This window comes from Xenopus tropicalis, chromosome 9 (genome assembly GCF_000004195.4).
Source record: "Xenopus tropicalis strain Nigerian chromosome 9, UCB_Xtro_10.0, whole genome shotgun sequence".
Classification (NCBI taxonomy): domain Eukaryota; kingdom Metazoa; phylum Chordata; class Amphibia; order Anura; family Pipidae; genus Xenopus; species Xenopus tropicalis.
In genome coordinates this window covers 24,458,734-24,485,115 of record NC_030685.2, presented here as the reverse complement: position 1 = coordinate 24,485,115, position 26,382 = coordinate 24,458,734, and the positions used below count along the sequence as shown (strand labels likewise).

The 26,382-nt window shown below is 45.8% G+C and overlaps 2 protein-coding genes across 5 annotated transcripts; one reads left to right on the top strand and one right to left on the bottom strand.

Moving 5' to 3' along the window:
- Positions 1-5,901: 5,901 nt before the first annotated feature.
- Positions 5,902-12,140, bottom strand: lyrm1 (LYR motif containing 1). Of its 2 annotated transcripts, none has more exons than XM_002931960.5 (4): positions 12,016-12,140; positions 8,992-9,150; positions 7,935-8,027; positions 5,902-7,664 (listed from the first exon to the last, which is right to left on the bottom strand). In XM_002931960.5, exons 2-4 carry the CDS (start codon positions 9,142-9,144, stop codon positions 7,548-7,550), a joined length of 363 nt encoding a protein of 120 aa, XP_002932006.1. In that variant the 5' UTR covers positions 9,145-9,150; positions 12,016-12,140; the 3' UTR covers positions 5,902-7,547. The 2 variants fall into 2 exon arrangements, with proteins under 2 accessions (XP_002932006.1, XP_031748626.1); XM_031892766.1 differs by lacking the exon at positions 12,016-12,140 and adding an exon at positions 11,688-11,828.
- On the top strand, positions 12,135-26,314 carry dcun1d3 (DCN1, defective in cullin neddylation 1, domain containing 3). 3 transcript variants are annotated; one of them, XM_012969971.3, is made up of 4 exons: positions 12,222-12,311; positions 23,435-23,571; positions 23,716-24,243; positions 24,974-26,310. In XM_012969971.3, the coding sequence occupies exons 3-4, from the start codon at positions 23,816-23,818 to the stop codon at positions 25,455-25,457; spliced, it is 912 nt and encodes a 303-aa protein (XP_012825425.1). In that variant the 5' UTR covers positions 12,222-12,311; positions 23,435-23,571; positions 23,716-23,815; the 3' UTR covers positions 25,458-26,310.
- Positions 26,315-26,382: the final 68 nt, after the last annotated feature.

Sequence of the window (26,382 nt, the reverse complement as noted above, 5' to 3'; positions counted from 1 at the left end):
AGAGATAGGCAAGTGTGGATAGAGAGATAGAGATAGGCAAGTGTAAATAGAGAGATAGAGACAGGCAAGTGTAGATAGAGAGATAGAGATAGGCAAGTGTAGATAGAGAGATAGAGACAGGCAAGTGTAGATAGAGAGATAGAGACAGGCAAGTGTAGATAGAGAGATAGAGACAGGCAAGTGTAGATAGAGAGATAGAGATAGGCAAGTGTAGATAGAGAGATAGAGATAGGCAAGTGTAAATAGAGAGATAGAGACAGGCAAGTGTAGATAGAGAGATAGAGATAGGCAAGTGTAGATAGAGAGATAGAGACAGGCAAGTGTAGATAGAGAGATAGAGACAGGCAAGTGTAGATAGAGAGATAGAGACAGGCAAGTGTAGATAGAGAGATAGAGACAGGCAAGTGTAGATAGAGAGATAGAGATAGGCAAGTGTAGATAGAGAGATAGAGACAGGCAAGTGTAGATAGAGAGATAGAGACAGGCAAGTGTAGATAGAGAGATAGAGACAGGCAAGTGTAGATAGAGAGATAGAGATAGGCAAGTGTAGATAGAGAGATAGAGACAGGCAAGTGTAGATAGAGAGATAGAGATAGGCAAGTGTAGATAGAGAGATAGAGACAGGCAAGTGTAGATAGAGAGATAGAGACAGGCAAGTGTAGATAGAGAGATAGAGACAGGCAAGTGTAGATAGAGAGATAGAGATAGGCAAGTGTAGATAGAGAGATAGAGATAGGCAAGTGTAGATAGAGAGATAGAGACAGGCAAGTGTAGATAGAGAGATAGAGACAGGCAAGTGTAGATAGAGAGATAGAGATAGGCAAGTGTAGATAGAGAGATAGAGACAGGCAAGTGTAGATAGAGAGATAGAGACAGGCAAGTGTAGATAGAGAGATAGAGACAGGCAAGTGTAGATAGAGAGATAGAGATAGGCAAGTGTAGATAGAGAGATAGAGATAGGCAAGTGTAGATAGAGAGATAGAGACAGGCAAGTGTAGATAGAGAGATAGAGATAGGCAAGTGTAGATAGAGAGATAGAGACAGGCAAGTGTAGATAGAGAGATAGAGATAGGCAAGTGTAGATAGATAGAGATAGGCAAGTGTAGATAGAGAGATAGAGACAGGCAAGTGTAGATAGAGAGATAGAGACAGGCAAGTGGGAGACTAGAACTATTTGCAATCACATGTTAGGAAACATATATATAATATATAAACTGGAAGGGTCATGGACAAGCTTGGAGAAAAATGTTGGAATAAAATTATATGCAATATTAATATTCTAGGGTTGTCGAAGTCTCTTTTTTTCTAGGAAGTAACTTGGTTGTTGCCTACAGCTAAGATGTCCAGGTAGCATTAGTAACAAAAAATAAGGAGTATCAACCAGTTAGCTCTCAGGGTGAGGGAAAATATGAAGGGAAAACATAATGGGGAAAAAAGGAGACTACTGTATGTAGCAAGATACAACACAAATATAAAGGAAACGAAAAAACCATGTAACAAAGACAGAAGAAATGATGTATCAAAGAACAGTAGTGATTATACAAGTCCCTCCGGGTACTAATGTAAAGACCCTAATAAGCACCACTCATAACGGCTCTGGCACACAGGGAGATTAGTCGCCCACGACACATCTCCCTTGTCACGGGCGACTAATCTCCCCGAACTACCATCCCACCGGTGAAAATGTAAGTCGCCGGTGGGATGGCACACATTGCGCAGGCGAAAAGGCCTCGCGAGACAACTTCGGCGATTTGCTGAAATCGCCTGCGCAGCATGTGCTTTCCTATAGTCAGTCATCACTTGAAATTGTGTGAAAAAGTGCACCTGGCAACTACTGGTTTGTCCTCTGTGAGCATCTGTAGGGTGAACGAAACTGGCGTGCAGCAAGGGGATTATGGGAAGCGACAGGCTGCACTAATCTATCCTGTGAGTACCACTATGCAATGGGCTAATAATGATAAACACTACTGGCATCTCTTATGTGTGAGGTTGGATGGACTGACAATGCAGTTGGAGCAGAGACTGAATTATCCCCTTCCAGACACTGCTAATGTGTGATAGAATTCCTCTCTCCATATAACATTATATCCAAGCAATATTACCCCATGGGCCTGTCTTCATATTGTTTATTAAGGTCTGAACAAACAATCTAAGTGAGGCATCAGAGGGGGAGGAACAGAGGTTGGTACTTCCATGGTGACGCCATGCTTTATATTATTTGTGGAGACAGTGATGCCAATGCCACGTGGCAGGCTATTATTTTTTCTAAAGCACCGCAAGTTTTTTTTTAGGTGAATTAGGCCACATCCCCTAGCCTAGTAAAATGTTTCGTAATTAGAATCATGGTTTCCAACAAGTTTTCTGCCAATTAGAAGAAAAAACATAAATGTATATAATCCTCTAATCCTATTTTTGTAATCACCATATCATGTCTTCTCCTTAGCCCGGCGTTGCCTGCGTAACACATTTACCACTTATCAGCCACCCAGAAGTGTTTGGGCTGCGTGAGAATGCTGATATCCCCAAGGATAACCAAGAGACCAATCATCTTTTTTTTTTTTTTTTTTTTTTTTTTTTTTTCTCTCTCTCTCTCTCTCTCTCTCTCTCTCTCTCTCGTGTCCCAATGTTCTGCTGTGGGCTCTGCAAATCTGCAGAAGGTAAATGAGTGGAGAACAGGCTCATCTGCTAGGGAGACCAGATCAACACATGGGGTCACAGGCATGAGTCTTACAAATTGGCACCCCCTTAGATTCTAAATTGACAAGACTTGTGGGTATTATATATTGCGCCACGTTTATACCTGCAGATAAATGGGCCAAACACAATCCCTCTGTCAGAACAAATAATAAGCTGAGTAATATTAAGTGAGTTCTATAAACTGCCCATGCCACAGGCTTTAGTACTTACTGTATGCACATCCAGCTCTTGGTCTGTACTTGGGAGCTTAAGTATCAGCGGAAATGACAGAGCCCTGGCTTCTGATGATGTTGGGGAATGGCCGTACACAGTCACAGATCAGAACACAACCTTAATTTTTTATTCACTTTTTCAGGAAAACATCAATTTCTTTTAGGATTTCCTTGTGCTATAAAAATGCCTGTGGGGCTGCTTACTGTTACTGACACCACTGTCAGTATCATCAGTTAAAGTGTATGCGTTGTGTAGGGCTAAAATGACAGCCCTCCCTGCAGGCCTGGCACACAATAGCAATACATTGTCACCTGGTACAATATTACCCCCTACCTGGGTATTGCCATACAATTTTGGTAAACTGGTCTACAGCAGATAAAATAATAAAAGTTAAGATCTAATTGGATGCTGCGGGGCTTATTTTGTACTTGAGTAGATGATAATACAAAATCAGTCAATGGAGAAATATAGGTAAGCACACACTGCCCTCATGTGGAATATTTATGTAACTGCATCTTGTATTATTTAAGTTGTCGTTGTTTTCTGCACTCCTCTAGTATTAGATGGGCACTAAACTGTATGCTCTGGCGCCCCTTAGTGCTCCTGCCCAGGGGTTCAGTAAATGACCCCTAACGTGGGGGTTATACCGGGAGCTGTAGCAGCAGCAGAGACTGTATTTGTTGGACACTGGAATGTTTTTGTGATATTATATTACATATTATAATAATCTCTTTTTTCTTGGTCTTTGGCTGCCATCCTTGCCATCTTATTAAGCATCAGTCTTTCTTTTATTTACTATTTAAGGTGACCAGGCATAGAAATGATGTGGGTGAAGGCCTAGCAGATGGAGCTTATTTAGGGGAAAATTTATTAGAATATGAGATTAGAGCTCATTACAGAAAAATTCACCCACTTGCAGAGAAAAGGCACAGGTTACATAGCAGATAACAGATAAATTGCCTACATTCTCCCTGTATTCTACAGAGCTTATTTGCAGGGGCGGGCCAAGCCGACCCGGCGCCCTAGGCAACCCGGTCGGCCAACTCCGCCCACCTCCCCGCCCCCCGCATGCGCGCCAAAGCACAGGAGGAGGTGCAGGGGGGGCGGTGCCATTAGATCACTCATTGCCTCCGCCGCTAATGACAAGCGGCGGAGGCAATGACAAAGTAGCACTAGGGGTAGGCAGGAGAGGCTAGGGGTAGTTCCGGCCCTGCTTATTTGTTATCTGCTATGTAACCTGTGACTTTTCTCCTTGAATGGCTGCCCCCATGGCTACACAGCTGCTTTGTTTATATTGACTACAGTAGTCTGATGCAATACACAACTTTTACCAGTGCAGGGCAACAATATATAATATATTAATTACTTTGATACCATTTTATTTTTTTGGTGTTTTTTTTGCAACATTTACAAAAAATGTCCCTGTTTGGTATCCAAGTAAGCAAAGGAGTAGCCAAACGTAACACATACTGTATGTTCCTAGTGTGCACCAACTCGTAATACACAGTAAGCCAGGGGTCCTCAAACTTCTTAAGCAAGGGGTCAGTTCATGATCCCTTAGACTGTTGGGGGGTTGGACTATAGTCTGCCTATTTCCTCCTCCCTAGCTCCCTGCTGCGGGGTCAAACTACAGCCCACTCCTGCATCCTCTCTCTTCCAGCTCCCCACTCCGTCCGTCCTCCCTCTCCCACTCCCTGCTGCGTCTTCTCTCTTCCATCTTCCCCGTTCCGTCCATCCGTTCTCCCTCTCCCAGGTCCCCCCTCCCGGTCCCCACTGAATCCTCTCTCTTCCAGCTCCCTCCCTCTCCCCCGCTGAGTCCGCCCTTTTCCAGCTCCCGTTCCGTCCAGCTCCGCACTGTCTGTCCTCCCTCTCCCGGCTCCCCACTCTCCACTGAGTCCGCTCTCTTCCAGCACCCCCCCCCTGATCCCGCTCCAACCGTCCTCCCTCTCCCAGCTCCTCCCTCCCACTGCCCGCTGAGTCCGTCCTCTTCCAGTGCTCCCCCCCCATGCACGGTCCGTCCTCCCTCTCCCAGCTCCTCCCTCCCACTGCCCGCTGAGTCCATCCTCTTCCAGTTCTCCCCCCCCACCGCATGGTCCGTTCTCCCTCTCCCAGCTCCTCCCTCCCGCTGCCCGCTGAGATTATGCACTTTGGTCCCATGTTGCTCCTGGCTCATAACCTGGCTGCCCTCCCTTGGTCCCTTAGGCTCCCATGCAAGCATTATCTTAGCCGCTGGGCTGACCATTTTACAAACTGCTGAAAAATCTTTTTGTGGAAGTTCCTGTTTTCAATGTATTTGAGTATTTCCTTATTTTTGAGGAGCTTTGAAAAGAATGCCTGTTTGCTCTCCTACATACTCTTAAGGGGCACCCTGACCAGGGTTGGACTGGCCCGCCGCTGTACCAGGAGAAAACCAGGTCCCCAATAGCCAGAGCACAGCGGCAGGCTGCGTGGTGGAGCACAAGGGGGCCGGAATACATTGCTTGATATTTAACAGCACTGGTGCCGGTATTTATGGGGAGCGGTGGGCCCTTAGCTGGGGGGGGGGGGGGTGAGCCCTTTCAGCGGATAATTTGGTAGGCCCCAATCTGACCAAATATTATGCCTAAAATGGGGCTAGAACCATGTCCTGGATATACGCATTGCAATGATAAAGATATGTTTTATGTATAGGACAAAATGGTTTAAATATAGAATAGCAGACAAAAGGGAAGAGGTAAAGAACAGAAAGGATAAATGCAATGGTGGGACCACTTAGGTCTTCTAGAACAGGGGTGGCCAATACGTCAATCGCAGCCCACCAGTAGATCCCCGGTGGATTTCTGGTGGAACGCGATCAAGCCCGGAATGCGGAAGTGCTGCGCGAATGCGTACGTACACACCGCTATCGTCAGTCGCTACCGGGGAAAGTCCGGCCACCCCTGTTCTAGAACATACTACAAACCTCTAATTCAAATGGTGGTACAATTCTGATACATACACACAGACTTCTTATTTTACTTGCAAAATTTATTGAAACGCTTTTAACCTGTCACTCAGATATAAAAAGCTGTATAATAAAAGTCCTTTTCAAATTAAACATGAAACCCAAATTCATTTTTTCATTAACATATTCATACCCATTATCAAGGCATTTGAAAATCCCAGCTGCCAATCATATATTGCTTGCCCCGCCTTCAGCATAGAGGCGGGGCAGACAATAACTTTTACTTTCCATTCAGCACTTCTTAGATGTCACTGCTCTCCTCACTCTCCCCCTCCCTCCTCACTATCTAATTGTGTGCATGGGTATGGGTATCAGGTCCCCCCATTCTGGCACATAAACAAGATTTTGGGGTGATACAAAGCTCGCATTAATAAAAATGTCCACAAAATGGCGCCTGCCTTCTTGCTGTGATTGTGTAATTCCCAGACTGAAGGAAGCAAGATTTATATTATTTATATAGTGTAAGTGAAGTTTATTTTGCTTAACTAAAAAAAAAAATTGAAATTATTTCTTAGGGTGACAGGTCCCCTTTAAGGGTAATAAACATTTCAAATAAAGACTTATTTACATTAATGAAACGGAGACTCTGAAGACAAAGGTGAGATTGTGGGCACTACCACTGATATTCTATAATCTGGGGTTCGGAAAGCATCACCACTGTGTCAGGAGTAAATTGCGTATCCAGTTCCAGTTTGTCACAATGACTAAAGCTGGCCATACACACACCAATGATATTGCCTGAAACCTAGTTTCGTACAATATTCGGCCCCTGAATGGCGGCTCGAAGAGGTGACTGATACTTCAAAAGGCTACGGATCAAAGATTTTGATCAGGTGCCCAAACAAAATCTGAGTTTAGGGCTGGAGAGGCAGGTGGAGGTAGAATCTCTATTGTTTCTGACGATTCAGCCCTGAACGTCATTGGGGGAAACGATCAATCGTTCCTGAGACCTATGGTTGCAGGAAAGATCGGAATTGTTATGTGTATGGCCACCTTAAGGGACTGACTCAGGTGCAACTTGGTATCTTGTCACAAATATATCTAGAAGTTGTAGTCCAGGTGTGTCACCCCTTTGAAAACAGTAACAAACAGAGTGAGTAGAAGATCCAGATGCCGACACAATGGTTGACAGTTAAGTACTTTGATTGACAGTCACTATTTATTGGGCTGGTGGGGGGCTGTTTGGGCTTCTGTGTAGATATTATTTCAGGGCCTATTTTAAATCAAAGCAGTCACTGCCTCAGTTTCCTTCTACAGAGAACTGTGAATGAAGATTAAGTTGGGTCCTAAGCAATCGGCATATACACAAAGACATTCCCATATTTTTTGTGGGTGGGGGGGTTGTAACAATTACCCCTGGTTCACCAGTACAAATGAAAAATATTGGTCAATTATATTGGATGGGTGTGGAAACTTAGGTGCACTCTATTATGAATGGAATAAATCTTGGACCCCCCCCCTTTTATTACAAATAGGTTCCTTGCTGAATAATTTGAGTGACTAACCAGCATGAATGGGAATGACCCTGTTCTGCAGTGCAACACAGTGGCAGCTTTGATTTACAGAGTCCATCTTGTGGTTAAACCTCATCATACCGCAAACATGGCTTGTGATACAACAATATAATTTAATTATGATAGATCTGCTGCCATGACTAGGAGATTTCATCATATGACTTTAAATAAACAGGCTTGGCTTGCTTCCTGAGCTTTTCCTGGGTACGCAGAACTTTACTGTGTGGGACGGCAAGTCCCAGTGGAGGCAGATGGATCTGTGAATAAAAATTAGAGTTTATTCTGTAAATGCTTCTCTTGGAAAGGGTACAAGCAGCAGGGAGAAAGGTAAATGACCAACAACATAGCAAATAGGTGAGTGTAAGGGCTAAATAAGTGCAAAGAGCAGGGCAGAGATAGATCTGTGCAGAGTTAAAGGGAATAAGTAGTATCTAGGAAGAAGGGCAGAGACAGAAGGAAAAACATGAAGGGGACAGGAAAGAAAGTAACAGTATTTGGTTTGGGAGGGAAGTAGGACTAATGCTTACAGGCCTGGGGTATGGATTCCTATAATGCAATCCAATCTCCACTCTTGCCTTGCATTCTTCTATACACATTTTAATCATCTGAAGATCTGTAATCTACAAAAAAAGAACAGTGCTTACTGGTTATATGTGGCACAGCAGGATCACAAAGACGTGGCAGTTAAGGGAGACTAATAGCAAAAATCCCGCCCCCCCCCCCCCAAATCTTGTAGGCAATAGTGAATATTATTCCTCCTTTCCTGGAGCTCCCTATATGCTTGTGTCCCTGTTTGTGTCACCAATGAGAGGTGGGTGTGTCTTAACGGTCCCTGCCAGAAACACAGTAGGAGAGGGATAGCCAATCACAGCCCCGCAGTCACACAAGCAAATACAGGCTCCAGTTCCCTATCAGGTCAGCCTAGCTGCTGATTGGTTCCTGTTTAACAGTGCTCCCCTGCACAGCCTGCGAAAGGAGGCAGCAGAAAGTAGAACAGATGGGTTGGACTAGTAGCATTTTGGTGGAATTTCTCAATAAATTTAAAAAAGCATAATCCTTCTATATATATACACGTATAATGCACTGGCACATTCTTGTATTTTACACAATATTTCTCCTTAAGGGTTAACATATAACACATTTCAGGATTACAGGAACCCGTCAGTATCACTATATATTCTAATGTGTTAACATTCCATGCCCCGCCTACACTCCGGTTTCCAACCCTAGATGCCGCTTCTAAAATGGCTGCTGTAGAAGTGAAATTTGACGTTGGGGGTTGGGTAAAGACTTGATTGGTTAGGGCAGAGTTTATATGGGTGCTCCAGCCTATCATGTCCAAGACCTGTCCCCAAGAATAATGCCATTGCTGCAGCGACCCAGGCTGAAGAGGTGTAAGGTGTTGGGTAGAGGTAACAGGACTGTGCAGTTCCGCCCCCTGATAAATACAGGCCTTTATTGGGAGCAATAGTTGCCCCTACATAAGCCCAACAGTACTTTAGTGCCCCACGTGATCCTGATGTGCTAGAGGTTAAAGGGAGAGCCTGCCCATAGGGAACCCACGTACAGCACAGTTATATGTACCTTTTTGTTTTTATAGAATAACTTTCTAGCTTCATCCACAATGTATTTTTTCTCTTTTATAGTTTCTTCCTTAAGTCCTGATGCTGCCTGCCATTTTCTTGCTATTCGGAAAATCTGCCGATAAAGGCTTAAAACCTCGTGACGGGTCCCCATTGTAACCTGCAATTAAAAAAAAATTATGTATGTATGAATTGAAAAGAGAAGCAGAGAGACCTCACACTCATCTACTAAAAAGTGTTGTTCAACATTGTATAAGTTATACAGTTATACCGTGAAGTCTATGGAGCCCATGGGCAGGCTGGGGGCCATTAAAATCATTTTGAGGGCCTCCAGTTGGACCGCCCTAACTCCCTGCAGCTCCACCCATGTTACCTCTGGTGGGGGCACCAGAGGAAATGAATTGGGGGAACTGTGGGGTGGCAGGGGATTTATTCATATTTTAAGGACATGGAAAGTCAAAATGATCATGGGTGTCATTAGTCGGACACCCCGCCCAGGGAACAATGGCTAACCTCCTTCCGGAAAAAGTGGACTGCTTACAGAATGCTGTGCTGCCACATTCAGGCTTCCCTGGCGCTGTTCTGGGTGTATGGGCGCTATAGTACTGGCATATGGGCACCATTTACTACAGACATTTAGGCTTCCCTGGCACTGTTCTGGGCATATGGGCGCTATAGTGCTGGCATATGGGCACCATTTACTATAGACATTTAGGCTTCCCTGGCGCTGTTCTGGGCATATGGGCGCTATAGTGCTGGCATATGGGCACCATTTACTACAGACATTTAGGCTTTCCTGGCGCTGCTCTGGGTGTATGGGCACTATAGTGCTGGCATATGGGCACCATTTACTACAGACATTTAGGCTTCCCTGGCGCTGTTCTGGGCATATGGGCGCTATAGTGCTGGCATATGGGCACCATTTACTACAGACATTTAGGCTTCCCTGGCGCTGTTCTGGGCATATGGGCACCATTTACTACAGACATTTAGGCTTTCCTGGCGCTGCTCTGGATGTATGGGCACTATAGTGCTGGCATATGGGCACCATTTACTACAGACATTTAGGCTTCCCTGGCGCTGTTCTGGGCATATGGGCGCTATAGTGCTGGCATATGGGCACCATTTACTACAGACATTTAGGCTTCCCTGGCACTGTTCTGGGCATATGGGCGCTATAGTGCTGGCATATGGGCACCATTTACTACAGACATTTAGGCTTCCCTGGCGCTGTTCTGGGCATATGGGCGCTATTTACTACAGACATTTAGGCTTCCCTGGCGCTGTTCTGGGCATATGGGCACTATAGTGCTGGCATATGGGCACCATTTACTACAGACATTTAGGCTTCCCTGGCGCTGCTCTGGGTGTATGGGCGCTATAGTGCTGGCATATGGGCACCATTTACTACAGACATTTAGGCTTCCCTGGCGCTGTTCTGGGCATATGGGCACCATTTACTACAGACATTTAGGCTTCCCTGGCGCTGCTCTGGGTGTATGGGCGCTATAGCACTGGCATATGGGCACCATTTACTATAGACATTTAGGCTTCCCTGGCGCTATTCCGGGTGTATGGGCACTATAGCGCTGGCATAGGGGCACCATATACTATAGACATTCAGGCTTTCCTGGCGCTGCTCTGGGTGTATGGGCACTATAGCGCTGGCATATGGGCACCATTTACTATAGACATTCAGGCTTCCCTGGCGCTGCTCTGGGTGTATGGGCACTATAGCGCTGGCATATGGGCACCATTTACTATAGACATTTAGGCTTCCCTGGCGCTGCTCTGGGTGTATGGGCACTATAGCGCTGGCATATGGGCACCATTTACTATAGACATTTAGGCTTCCCTGGCGCTGCTCGGGGTGTATGGGCGCTATAGCACTGGCATATGGGCACCATTTACTATAGACATTCAGGCTTCCCTGGCGCTGCTCTGGGTGTATGGGCGCTATAGCACTGGCATATGGGCACCATTTACTATAGACATTCAGGCTTCCCTGGCGCTGCTCTGGGTGTATGGGCGCTATAGCACTGGCATATGGGCACCATTTACTATAGACATTCAGGCTTTCCTGGCGCTGCTCTGGGTGTATGGGCACTATAGCTCTGGCATATGGGCACCATTTACTATAGACATTCAGGCTTTCCTGGCGCTGCTCTGGGTGTATGGGCACTATAGCTCTGGCATATGGGCACCATTTACTATAGACATTCAGGCTTTCCTGGCGCTGCTCTGGGTGTATGGGCACTATAGCACTGGCATATGGGCACCATTTACTATAGACATTCAGGCTTTCCTGGCGCTGCTCTGGGTGTATGGGCGCTATAGCGCTGGCATATGGGCACCATTTACTATAGACATTCAGGCTTTCCTGGCGCTGCTCTGGGTGTATGGGTGCTATAGCGCTGGCATATGGGCACCATTTACTATAGACATTCAGGCTTCCCTGGCGCTGCTCTGGGTGTATGGGCGCTATAGCGCTGGCATATGGGCACCATTTACTATAGACATTCAGGCTTCCCTGGCGCTGCTCTGGGTGTATGGGCACTATAGCGCTGGCATATGGGCACCATTTACTATAGACATTCAGGCTTCCCTGGCGCTGCTCTGGGTGTATGGGCGCTATAGCGCTGGCATATGGGCACCATTTACTCTAGAATATTCCCATAACATAAGTGCACATAATACCTGAGAGGAATGTTGGTGGGTAGGAATTGCAGGGGGTTAGTGATAGGAGTCACAGGGTACCACAGGGTGACTTTTGCCCTTTCAGAGTTTCTGTTCCTATTTGTGGGCAGATTTACCGGACTCCCTACCCACCCCCTATATGTATAACCCAGGCCCCGCCCTCCTTCAGTAGAGCAGCTATAGTTATATATAGTTATATTACAGAGAACCCTCAGTATCACCGGCAGTGACAGCGCACCTACACCTACAGGCCGAGCACTGCCCCTACCCAGCATGCACAGCGCCCCGCCCCAGCTCTATACTGCCCAATACTGCCGCTGTGACTGACCTGACGGTACCACGCCTCTTCCGCGACACAACACGCCCCCCCCCCTGACACCGAGACACCCGTGGGCGGACTCCGTGAGAATACACTGATGTCACTTTTTCTTTCCTCCCTTGTTTAGCCTGTGACGTCGGTAGAAGTGCGCCGGGCGCAGCGGGCACGTCACGGCTGGAGGAAAGGAAGGAGGGGGAGCTGGAAGGTGCGGACGTCGCAGGCTCACAAGTGATTGGGGCGCTGCCGGTCCCCCTGTAACACCTGAGGCAGAATGGGGCAAAGCGGGAAGTGATGCGGCAGCCATGGTGAGCGGGGGGGGGCTTTGTGTGTGTGTGTATGTATGTATGTGTGTGTGTGTGGCCGCTGGGCTCAGCCCTGATATATACAGTCTGTACCTATTGTTCCACTGCAGCTCCGCACTTACCCACCCAGGGAATAGCCACGGCTGGGGGGCTCCATGTTGGATTATTATACCCCCCCCCCCAGCCAGGGGCTCCTTGTGTTGCTATGGGGCCACATCTCCGCTACCTGCAGACTGAGGCCCCTCACACACACACACCCTACTGTATCGGTAATGGGGAGGCCCTGCAGCTGTTTGGGGATGGTTTCCCCTGGCAGCTACTGAACTACAACTCCCTGCTGTTCTGCCATGGGCTGATACTGGGACTTCTAAGGGCTGGAGAGGCTGAGCACCTCACTACCCCCATGGGCAGAGATGTAGTTGAACTATAACTGCAGATACAGTGGCTGCAGATCCCTAGCCAGAACAAACAGGGGAAAGTTGTGTTTTAAGCATTAGGCAATGAGGCTGTGACCCCAAAATCCATACAGACAGCAACACAAGGGGTCAGATCACTGTGCCGAGACATTATAGCTTCCTTCCCTGCCACAGATAGGGGGGCAGTTATTGGCCCCAGGGCTGGGGTTAGTTAGGCTGTCACTTATCCTGCTATTCTCTTTATATTCAGTCTGATCTGGTTCGATGGAACCAGGATCTTTTTTATACTGCATGGGGGATGGGTGGATTAGTCTGACAAAGCAAGAAAGGCATTCATAGTTTTATATGGCCTTTATATGACTGTAATTAGGACAATGACTCGAGATACAGACGCCACATATTAAGGTGGCTATACACTATCTGCTCATTTGGCCAGGTTGCCGAACGAGCCGATATTTCCCCCTGATATTCCCATCATTACAACAATGTTGGAGCCGTCAGAACAAGAACTGGGTCTATGTGTCAACCAGCCCAATCCATATCCGGGCAATTTGTAGCCAGATATCGGTTGGGCAGGCCTGTCGGGGGGTCCTCATACACGGGCAGATAAACTGCTGATTTGGTCTAAAGCTGCCCGAGTATGGCTACATTATAAAACAGACCATTGCATATCAAGGAACCTATAGGCCTAGCAGATAGGGGCATGTCCTGACATGTTGTACCTAAAGATATTGTTCTAGAATGGGCCAAGAATGTGAATTGAATTTGTTTATCCACATAGGAGATCGTTGGGATTGTAGCAGCTGTTTAATATCAGCATTTGTATGCCCCCCCAACTATGATTTTGATCTGTATTATAATATATGTAGTTACATTTCAACATATAAATAGCATGATTTGAGTTAGTGTTATAAGTATTGTATGTATCTCTCATAGTCTGGGGTTTTACCTTGTTTGCTGGATTATTTGGAGGCCTTCTGTTTATCTTTGTGTTTTATATAGAATCCCATTATTTGTAAAGCAACAATGGCTGGGGCCTATTAGCATGGGAAAGAAATGTGTGCTCTGGGGACTGTCTAAAAAGTGCCACGTAGGTGCTAAATGGCTTACTTTGTGTTAATTAGCTTTTATCACAATGCTTGGCTATAAACAATGATGGGAGGCTTTTTCTTTAGGGCCATGGCAGACGGAGAGATTATTCGCTGCGATTTCGGGAAATTGCGGCGCCGCATATGCCATCCCACCGGTGATTTACATTCTCGCCGGTGGGAGGCCATTTCAGGGAGATTAATCTCCCCATCTGCCGTGGCCCTTAGGGTGAAGACACACAGAGCTACTAGTAGCAGCTACTTGTCATGGCTACTAAAACAGACAATGCTGATCATTTACTGATAACTGTCTCCACGTGTGTTTTAGCAGAGGCAATTCTCAGTATTGTAAGGGCAGTGGCACAGGGGGAGATTAGTCACCCGTGATAAGGGCCATGGCCCGCGACTAATCTCCCCAAAATGCCACCCCACTGGCTAGAATGTAAATCATGGTGGGATGGCATACGCAGCGCCAAAATCCCTAAATTTTCCTTTCAAGACAACTTCCGTGATTTCAGCAAATCACCGTCCCGCGTATGCCATCTCACCGGCGATTTACATTCTAGCCAGTGGGATGGCATTTCGGGGAGATTAGTCGTGGGCCCTTAATCTTCACTTTTGTTGGCGACTAATCTCCCAGACAAGAATGTGAATCACTGATGGGATGGCGTGTTGCTTTGGTTTTCCTAAGTTTCCTTGTGAGGCAAAACCGTTTCCTCTTTCTAATGCCAACACACAGGCTTGGTTACCAACACTGGGTAATTTGCACCTGCAGTAAACCACTGGCATTCTGACTTCTATTGGCATGAAATCTGCTGTGTGTGTGCCTACAGGCTGATGGTGTCCCCCATTGGGCAATAGCCTGAGACTGCTGTAACAATCTGGTGATACAGGAACCCTATAACAGTGAGGGTATCTTCCATAGCTCTGCAATTTGGTGTTCTTGCAAGGCTGCCATAGGTCGATGATTGGCCATATTCTGCTGATTACAAAGTCAATTTAAGATTTTTGCAGTTTCAGTGCGGGCCTATAGCACTTAAAGAGCTTCAGCAGAACTGTAAGTGTTTTGATCTTCTTGAAAGATTTTTGGAATGCACCAAATTATGGAGGGGCAAGTTCTAAGAAGGGCATTCTGCTTTCATGGGCTGTGTAGACAGGAACTCCATGACTGATGTAAAGGTTCTGTGTCAATAGGGGCAGTCAAGTAACCCATAGAAATCAGTTGAACATTTTACTGTATGTTACCAGGCCCGGACTGGCAATCTGTAGGTTTTGGCAAATGCCAGAGGGGCTGCTGTAAGATGCCATAGGCAGTCACTATTTATTGGGTTAGTGGTGGGCTGTTTAAGGCTTCTGTGTACTTATAATTCCAGGGCCTATTTTAAATCTGGGCCTGCATGTTGCTATATAACCCTACGTGTTAGTTACTGTATATGCCATGCCACTTCTAGCTGCCAGGTTTTACACTGCCTCTATGACGAGGGTGCTGAGATAAGGGTAACACTATAATTGGGTGGCTCTGCGCAATGGTTGTGAGAGGTGGATATTCTCAGGACAGAGCTGTCACATATTGTTATGCTTATTTCTTTTATAAGAGCAGATTATATGCCGCTTGCCCAGGATTGTTTATTCCAGCCCCTGACGTTAATTGTGTTGCCCATTCAGCAGAAATCGATGGTCCAGATGCATAATGTTTTGCCTGACCTTCTGCCTAATTGTTTAATACCTTTAAAGCCATACGCCATTTGGTTTTATGATGGATCTAAAGCAGGGAGTGGGGTGGGGTATCTGAGCTAACCTACTTGGCACGAGGATGTTGAACATTGCATTAGGCAAAGAATGTAGCAAGCAGGATTCCAATGAGCGCCGCTACCAGCAGGATTATGCTACAGGGCTATTGTAGCTCATACTTTTGTTTTTTTAATATTTGCCTTTATCTTGTGACTGTCGCTAAATTAAGAGTTAAAACTGATTTTTTCAGGCATGGACAGGACACTACAAATACAAAGGGAATGATACAGTGGAGGAAATAATTATTTGACCCCTCACTGATTTTGTAAGTTTGTCCAATGACAAAGAAATGAAAAGTCTCAGAACAGTATCATTTCAATGGTAGGTTTATTTTAACAGTGGCAGATAGCACATCAAAAGGAAAATCGAAAAAATAACTTTAAATAAAAGATAGCAACTGATTTGCATTTCATTGAGTGAAATAAGTTTTTGAACCCTCTAACAAAAAAAGACTTAATACTTAGTGGAAAAACCCTTGTTTGCAAGCACAGAGGTCAAACGTTTCTTGTAATTGATGACCAAGTTTGCGCACATTTTAGGAGGAATGTTGGTCCACTCCTCTTTGCAGATCATCTCTAAATCCCTAAGGTTTCGAGGCTGTCTCTGTGCAACTCTGAGCTTGAGCTCCCTCCATAGGTTTTCTATTGGATTAAGGTCCGGAGACTGACTAGGCCACTCCATGACCTTAATGTGCTTCTTCTTGAGCCACTCCTTTGTTGCCTTTGCTGTATGTTTTGGGTCATTGTCGTGCTGGAACACCCATCCACGACCCATTTTCAGTTTCCTGGCAGAGGGAAGGAGGTTGTCGTTCAGGATTTCACGATACATGGCTCCGTCCATTTTCCCGTTAATGCGAATAAGTTGTCCTGTGCCCTTAGCAGAAAAACACCCCCAAAGCAAAATGTTTCCACCCCCATGCTTGACGGTGGGGACGGTGTTTTGGGGGTCATAGGCAGCATTTTTCTTCCTCCAAACACAGCGAGTTGAGTTAATGCCAAAGAGCTCTATTTTGGTCTCATCAGACCACAGCACCTTCTCCCAGTCACTCACAGAATCATTCAGGTGTTCATTGGCAAACTTCAGACAGGCCTGCACATGTGCCTTCTTGAGCAGGGGGACCTTGCGAGCCCTGCAGGATTTTAATCCATTGCGGTGTAATGTGTTTCCAATGGTTTTCTTGGTGACTGTGGTCCCTGCTAATTTGAGGTCATAAACTAACTCCTCCCGTGTAGTTCTAGGATGCTTTTTCACCTTTCATTGACACCCCACGAGGTGAGATCTTTCGTGGAGCCCCAGAGCGAGGTCGATTGATGGTCATTTTGTGCTCCTTCCATTTTCGAACAATTGCACCAACAGTTGTCACCTTCTTTCCCAGCTTCTTGCTAATGGTTTTGTAGCCCATTCCAGCCTTGTGCAGGTCTACAATTTTGTCTCTGACATCCTTGGACAGCTCTTTGGTCTTTCCCATGTTGGAGAGTTTGGAGTCTGCTTGATTGATTGATTCTGTGGACAGGTGTCTTTTATACAGGTGACTAGTTAAGACAGGTGTCCTTAATGAGGTTGACTAATTGAGTAGAAGTGTCTAACCACTCTGTGGGAGCCAGAACTCTTAATGGTTGGTAGGGGTTCAAAAACTTATTTCACTCAATGAAATGCAAATCAGTTGCTATCTTTTATTTAAAGTTATTTTTTTGATTTTCCTTTTGATGTGCTATCTGCCACTGTTAAAATAAACCTACCATTGAAATGATACTGTTCTGAGACTTTTCATTTCATTGGACAAACTTACAAAATCAGTGAGGGGTCAAATAATTATTTCCTCCACTGTATATGCAATGTGTGACATTTACACTACAGGATCTTTCATCCCCCCCCCTCCCTGCTCTACCACAAGATATCCCCGTAATGACAGTAGATTCATTTAAGTACTTGGGAATCCAAGTCCACCTATACCTAAACACCTATACGACAAGAAACCTAGACCCAATCATATCCTCCCTAAATAATATCCTACCCATGTGGTCCAAACTTCCCTTAACACTTTGGGGGAAAATTAACATTTTTAAGATGATTTACCTGCCACGCTTTCTATATACCTTCCACAATTCTCCTATTCATATCCCAAAAAGCTTCTTTAAAGCCGTTAACCAGACCTTAATACATTTCATATGGGGAGGAAAAACCCCTAGAATTGCTTGGAAAAAACTAACCCCCCCCACCAAAGAAGGGGGATTGGGATTACCAGATCTGTACCTCTACTACCTAGCTAGTCAGTTGCACTATATTAAATGGTGGTTCGACCCTGACCCATACAACCCAAATATGAATCTGCAAGCAGTAACAGTAGGGTCAGTGGAGGGCCTTAGACATCTCCCATATAGAGCAACCACAGACCACAAAAACCTTCCAGCAGTAATGGCAACTCCGAGGACAGCCTGGAACCTAGCACTCAAGATATATCCACAACACTCCCCAACTTTAACACCCAATATACCCTTATGGGCAAACTCTCGACTCCCCCACTTCTATAAGTTCCCTGATTTCTTGTACTGGCCTCGTAAACAGATCAGGCGTCTGCAGGACACACTTGATGGCTCTACACTGGGAACATATGAGTTCTTTAAAGAGAAGCTTGCAGAACCCACTCTCTCCCAATTCCGATACTTCCAATTTAGGCAGGTATTTCAAGCACAGTTTGGGGGAGTCGACATACAAACCTCCCAACCACAGTTTGAAACTGTACTCTGGTCCCCCACTTTAACCAAACCTACATCGACACTGTATAAAACTCTACTACAAACAACTCCATCCCCATTCAAAACAGCACACCGCAAATGGTTGGTCAACGTTCCAGACCTTACAGAGGAAGACTGGGAAGAAGCAACAGACAGAGGGTATTATTACTTATTTTCAGTAAGAGATAAACTTGTCCAATTTAAATGGCTGCACCAATTTTATCTCACACCTATACGACTGAGGTCCATGGGACGTAACCCCGGTGCATGATGCCATAGATGTGGAATGGAGGAGGCAAATTTCCTACACATGGCCTGGTTGTGCCCACATGTAGCCAAATTTTGGTCTGAAGTTATGTGCATCTTAGCAGACAAACTAGAATTCCCCAAAATTCTGACGCCCCAGGTATGTATACTGGGAATCCTGGACGAATTTATAACGACCAACCATGCTAGAACTAGATACAGAACACTCTTATACTACGCAAGGAAAATTATTGCAATGGCTTGGATGGGACCTGAACCTCCTACAGTTCAAAACTGGATTACCCTGGTAAATCAAGTTTTGCCCCTTATTAAACTCACTTTGCTAGCCAGAGGTTCCCAAAAGAAATTTGAGAAAATTTGGAGTCCATGGTGGGAGGCAGGCTTAGGTGGACAAGGAACCTTGACGTAAAATGCAATACCCAAATTTGCACATACAGATTACCTTAATTTCCTAGCTAGTCTCTCCAGGTAACAGTCACCTTAAAACGTCCACACTATATGCAAGACCTAGTATAATATGATTGAATGGACCAGCGCTGTACAATTGAGAATTTTGTCATACCTACCAAACCTATTTTATTATATTGCTATTGCCATATCAGAACTGAAACATATTTAATATGTTACCGTAGTGCTGGGCGGTATACCGGTAAAAACCGATCACCGGTTTTTTTTTTGAAACCGATATGAATTTTCTACATACCGGTGTGCTGAATACTTCCGGGTGCACACGTGACGTCAGCGCGCACGTGACGTCAGCACGTGACGTCAGCGCGCACACTCTACAAAAGCGCCATCGCTAGGACGCATTCAGAGTCGGATACCAATGTGAGCTGTCGGGGGGGGTGCCTGGCCAGTAATTATATTTTATGTGAAGGGGATGGGGTTGTGTTTGGGGGGGTGGGGTGGGGTGGGGGTTATATTTATGTGAAGGGGATGGGGGGGTGTTTGGGGTGGGTGGGTTATACTTATGTGAAGGGGATGGGGTTGTGTTTGGGGGGGGGGTGGGGTGGGGGGTTATATTTATGTGAAGGGGATGGGGGGGTGTTTGGGGTGGGGTGGGGGGGGGTGTGTGCGTGTCATACCTACCAAACCTATTTTATTATATTGCTATTGCCATATCAGAACTGAAACATGTTTAATATGTTACCGTAGTGCTGGGCGGTATACCGGTAAAAACCGATCACCGGTTTTTTTTTTGAAACCGATATGAATTTTCTACATACCGGTGTGCTGAATACTTCCGGGTGCACACGTGACGTCAGCGCGCACGTGACGTCAGCGCGCACGTGACGTCAGCGCGCACACTCTACAAAAGCGCCATCGCTAGGACGCATTCAGAGTCGGATACCAATGTGAGCTGTCGGGGGGGGTGCCTGGCCAGTAATTATATTTTATGTGAAGGGGATGGGGTTGTGTTTGGGGGGGTGGGGTGGGGTGGGGGGTTATATTTATGTGAAGGGGATGGGGGGGTGTTTGGGGTGGGTGGGTTATACTTATGTGAAGGGGATGGGGTTGTGTTTGGGGGGGGGTGGGGTGGGGGGTTATATTTATGTGAAGGGGATGGGGGGGTGTGTGGGGTGGGGTGGGGGGGTGTGTGTGCGGATGGGGGGGTGTTTGGGGTGGGGGTGGGGTGTGCGGATGGGGGGGTGTTTGGGGTGGGGTGGGGTGGGGGGGGGTGTGTGCGGATGGGGGGTGTTTGGGGTGGGGGTGGGGTGTGCGGATGGGGGGTGTTTGGGGTGGGGGGGTGCGTGCGGATGGGGGGGTGTTTGGGGTGGGGGGGGTGCGTGCGGATGGGGGGGTGTTTGGGGTGGGGGGGGGTGCGTGCGGATGGGGGGGTGTTTGGGGTGGGGGGGGTTGCGTGCGGATGGGGGGGTGCGTGGGGGTGGGGGGGTGCGTGCGGATGGGGGGGTGGGGGGCTGCGTGCGGATGGGGGGGTGTTTGGGGTGGCGGGGGGGGGGTGCGGGTGGCGGGTGTTTGGGGTGGTCACCTAATCATGCATGGGGAAAAAAAAATACCGTCAAATACCGTGATACCGATATAATTTTGAAAAATACCGTGATATAAATTTTTGGTCATACCGCCCAGCACTATGTTACCGCAATGCTGTATATAACCTCTCGTCCTATTTTCTTTCTTCGGTTTTTTTTTTTTTTTGTTTTGTTTTTTTCTTTTTTCTCTCCCCTTCTTGTTTTGTTTTTATGTTTATGTATGTTATATAAAACAATAAAAGGTTAAACTATAAAAAAAAAAAAAAAAATGTGTTTTAGTAGCCTTATGATGTGGTGATCAAAAATATAGAAAAACTTCATATCTGAAAAACCCAGGTTCCAAGCAAACTAGATCCCATAGCTGTATGTTAGAAGAACGTCAAACTGAACATTGAAGAGCAGCCAAGGAATCTTCTATTACCTCCAGCTATGGTCACGTTAAAGGAGAAGGAAAGGTAAAAATGGCAAGTAAAGGTAAGTCATTAGGATCACTAGGGGGTGCTTAACATTTGACACCCCCCAGTAATTTTACCTTTCCTTTTGCTTTAAGATACACTTCCCCTTTAAAATGACCATTTCCTTACATCTCTAAAGTTATCATATTGCTGAGTAACTGACTTTTTTAATTCTATTTATCACTGATTGCCTGTAAATCCATGTAGTGAACCCCCAACCTATTCCTTGGGACTACTATCATACAGTCTGATTGGAGGCAGAGTGGTTCTCACTACTAGCTTTTTGGCACGGGGGTCCATGATTTGATCCCAGCCACTGGCTATTTATCCCGTTTATGACTGCGCTACTGGGCAAGCTAAGAGATATAGTTCTGTATACCTGGTTGGCTGCAATAAATCATTTTTACATGTACTAAAATAAGTAGCTTGGAGATGTGTTTAGCCCAGAGCTGGCACAGTCACCAGGGCCTTGTTAGTATAAATACCCATGTGGCTATGTTAATACTAGAGCCAGTCGCTCTGTGGCTTCTTTACTTGTTTGTGAAAGTCACAGCCGACTGGGATTTTATTTCTTGGATGAAATGAGAACATTGGGCAGAGTATTAGCAATTAGGGATGAGGTGGTTCTCTCTCTGTCAAGGAAAGCAGTGTGTCATACAGCACAATATGCCGGAATACGTGTGACAGAAGCAAAGCAGTAAGTAGCGACCTGTATCATATGGGGATTCATATCTAAATAGCAGGGGATAAAATTTTGCCCTTTTTGGGGGTGGGGGGTTCTTTGTTCAGCGTGAGTTCAACAAACATACTTTTTCCTGTTATTTCTTGTGTTAAACTAGATAATTGAATTGACTCCATGTTTGGTCCTTGTCCTAATTATCTGCCTTACAAACAATAATGACAAATATTCCATGATTTTACTGATTTAAGCAATACAGTCCAAGCCCTATTCATTGTACTCATGTGGAACAGAGTGGTATAATGACCCTTTAAGAGTTTTCAAGGGGAATTTTACATTAAGGCCCAAGGGAGAACTAAAAGAAAAGTAATAGCAGGTGTCAGCTTTTGCAAAATGCCCCAGGTTTAAGGGTGAAGACACACAGAGCTACTAGTAGCAGCTACTTGTCGTGGCTACTAAAATAGACAATGCTGATCATTTACTGATAATTGTCTCTACGTGTGCTTTAGCAGAAGCTTAAGGAAGGTTCCCTGGAACAGTGGTGAAACTGCCGGAGGTGCAGTTGTAACCGGGCATGATACCCAGGCATGTCTGGCACAAATCTCCCACGTGCTCGTAACCATAGGTCTGACTCTTCTCACTTTCTTAGTTGAGAGCATTTTGGTGATCAAAAATCTCTGTCCTCAATTATGACACATTCCTGATAAATGTGGAATGTTCAGCATCACTTTAATTAGCTCTTTTGTGAGACCCCCTCCGACCCTTTGTCAGGCTTGTGAAGTTCCCATAGGCTGAAGACAAATGTAAACAATGCTCCAACCTATCAGGAGTTTGGTCTGCCCACAAAGCATTGACTGCTGGGAAATGAGTTGATTTGGGGTCTGACACATGCCCATAATGGGGGTCCACAGGGAGGCATGAATGCTTTATTAACAAATAGTGACACCTTTATGCTGTGGTTAATTGCACATATCAGTGGGAGCTGCCATACAACATGCCCTGGCAGGGTAATCTTGGTCTTTCACTGTTTTCGCTGTCATTTAAAATGTCACATTGATGTATGAATGACAATATGCATAGAATGAAGGCTTCTGTACATGTAATAAACTGGGCCTGTTTGAAAGATAATTCCTATTTACATTCCTTTTTATAGGGCAATGAAAGCGTCAGTAAAGTGTTTGCTTATACTCTGTGCATATGGGTGCTTTATCTTGTGATATAACTCTGTGCCCTTGGGGAGGCACGTAACTGGCACTAGTGCCCTGTAGCATTGGGGTGTCAAGGTGAAGTTTGGCACGAGTGACATGTGATTCCAGCTGCAGGGTGGCTGATGTACAAAGCCAGGCATACGCCACCCTGAGCATAGCACATTAGCTTTCATCAGGACTCAAACTGTGATACATTAATAAAATGGAATTCCACTCACGTCCCGTAGAACCCTGCGTTAGGAGCCCATGCATGAAAAGTGACTGAATCAGCTCCTTTGTAACCTGTGCAGCTTTAAGAATTCTAGGAATTTCCTTTATTGGCCGACGTGGTGTATTTCAACCAGAAACTGAAAGTCAAGCCCAGTATTCTGTGTATAGTAACCACTGAACCGTTCAGCATGTATGGAGCAGGCATGTATTGGGGAGGTTGATCAGTATAAATATAATATATTTTATATATATATATATTTTTTTTTTTTTTAATTTTTTTTTAAAGCAGAAACTTGGCTTGGAGTAACAGGTTTTCCTGGATTAATCAGAGTTTGAAGCCGATGCATGGCTTTTCCTGCTGAGGAGCAGAAGGAGGGAACTCCCATGACTGACTCATGATTGTTATAGAGATATTATAGCCTGGTAAAGACAAACAAGCAGCCTGACATTCTTTCGAGGTCAGCTGCTTAGAAACGTGCGCTTGTATTTTGTCCTGTTATTCCTGTATATTCTTACTGAAATCTACAGTAACCTCATTTCATTGGAACTCTCCTCTTTCTCCCCTAGGTTAGAGCGCTCCTCTGGATGGTATGTTGATGCGTATGGAACATCGGTTAATACGGTGTCTGGTACAGCGGGGACTGCTCTAGCACTGGGCATACTCATCATGGGCCAGTGTGTCACAAAGTGCAAGAACCCTTCATCCACGCTAGGGAGTAAAAATGGTGAGCGGGAGTCGAGCAAGCCCCACAAGCGCAGCTCTAGCCACAAGGACGAGCACTTGTCCATCTGCGGGAAGGCCTCCAGGGAGATTCTGGTCAACGGAACCAAGAAAGGAGACGTGTCCTTAGAAGCGAGCCAGCCTCTGGCAGCGGGTGGTGACACTAAGAAAAAGGAGCAGGGGACGGGCGCAGAGTTGTCCTCTGTGCAGAGAATCGAGGAATTATTTTGGCGCTATAAGGACGAGCGCGAAGATGCCATATTAGAAGAAGGCATGGAACGGTTTTGCAATGACCTGTATGTGGATCCAACGGAATTTAGAGTCCTCGTTCTAGCATGGAAATTTCAGGCGGCTACCATGTGCAAGTTTACCCGGTAGGTGCGCACAACGGTACTTTGTAGTATTATACACATGAGTGCCCCCATAAACATTTCAATCAAATCTCTCCCTACCTACCATTGGCCAGTATTTCTATAAATGGTGATATTGGTGGCAGCAGTGCTCAAACTGAATATGAAAAGGTTTTGGGTTTGGTATTTGCCCACATGTTTTCATAGTTATTCATAGAGTTCATTGCATACACCTAGGCTTCCCCTTGTTATCAACCTAGTCTTGTTTATACTTGAGCCTGCCCACCTCTGGTGATGTCAGAGGCAGTGGGTACATTACTGGAGAGTGTAGGATAAAGGAGGTGGCATCTTTGGAGGGGTTTGGACAGATCATTGACATCACCAGAAGTTGCTGGCCAGTAAGAACCAAGCAGTAGGCTGTGTTACCCTGAACCTAGGTAAACTCACAGATGCCAAGAGTTACGGGCTGACCCGCATGTCACTACAGTAGTGCTAACATGGTACATAAGGCTGCTGCTCCCACCATGGCCCAGGGTTTCTTTTATAGGTCTGCCCGAGAAAGAGCAGGGAGTACGAGGAACAAGATGGCGGTAGGCTCTACACCAAAAACATTGGCCTCTTGCCAGTGATTTGGGGTTTATCCTCCCCTTAACCTCTGCTCATATCTATATTTCACATGTCCTAGGGTACAAGAACTTCTTTCCTTTAGCCTTTTTAACTTTGAATCTTTTTTTTTTTTCCCTGCCGATAACAGGAGGGAGTTTTTCGAGGGCTGCAAAGCAATAAACGCAGACGGTATAGAAGGCATCTGCGCCCGCTTCCCCAGCCTGCTAAACGAAGCCAAACAAGAGGACAAGTTTAAGGATCTCTATCGCTTCACGTTTCAGTTCGGCCTGGACTCCGAAGAAGGGCAGCGGTCGCTTCACCGGGAAATAGCCATCGCCCTGTGGAAGTTAGTGTTCACCCAAAACAAACCCCTTATTTTGGACCAATGGTTAGACTTCCTAACTGAGAACCCCTCAGGAATCAAGGGAATCTCTCGGGACACGTGGAACATGTTCCTAAACTTTACTCAGGTGATTGGACCGGACCTCAGCAATTACAGTGAGGACGAGGCCTGGCCGAGCCTCTTTGATACATTTGTGGAATGGGAAATGGAGCGAAGGAAAAACGAAGAGGAAACCAAATGTATTCCATGTTCAGGCACAGACGATCAGAGTACAGAGGGGCAGACTTAGCGCCGCGCACGCAGCAGGAAGGCCAAGCTTTCTGTTTCCCGGTTATTTAATCCAAACTCTGGACATTTCCTGGAAATTTAACACAGAATCTAGTTTTTTTCTGTTTGTTATTTTTAACAACTTTACACCTTTTTCTGCCTTGAATTTGAAAGGGCTCTAAACGCTGGTAAATTGTTCAGGCACTTTGTTACCATGGCTTCGTTATTTTCTTCTGTTTTAAGGATCTTCTGGTGCCAGAAAGTGTTTTATCTTTATATTTCCATGTCCACCCAGCACTAAAAGCATTGGAAAGGGTGGCCGGAATGCCTGGGGGGATCATTTATTTAATTTACCCTGCACCTCAATGCATTGTAGGACCGCTGGAACTGAGTGCACACACTCCGGCCACGTCCTGCACCACCCTTTCGAATTGGTTAAACCCCCCCCTTCCGTGCCAAAGGGGTCAGTAATGCATTGAATGCCCGCTTGGCACATAGTAGCTGGGAGAAAGAGAGCCCTGGGTTCTGTGTGACAGTGCCAGGGCCATGTTTATCCCCCCCCATCCCGGTGATCCCATGTGAGTGACGGCAGTTCAGTACTGTGTGTAGTGGTGTTTACATTGTTGGATTTTAAAGAGTTGTAACCATTCAGTGGGGTCGGGGTGGGAACTGCTTTTTCTCGGATGATATCAGAGCATTAAATGTATGTGCATTAATTCAACTTCAAATACTATGACAGAGCCAGCTGCTTTTCTCTTTTTCTTTTTTAATGGATTATATTTCATGATACTGCCATTTGTGGATTTGTAAAGGACAGCGACTCTGTTGTGCATTTTAATTTATTTAAAGGAAAAATATACCCTATTTATTGGCAAGGTTTATGATCTGCTGGTTCTTCCCTTGAATAGGCAGGGAAACATTGGGGCTAAGCTGGGCACACCGACCGG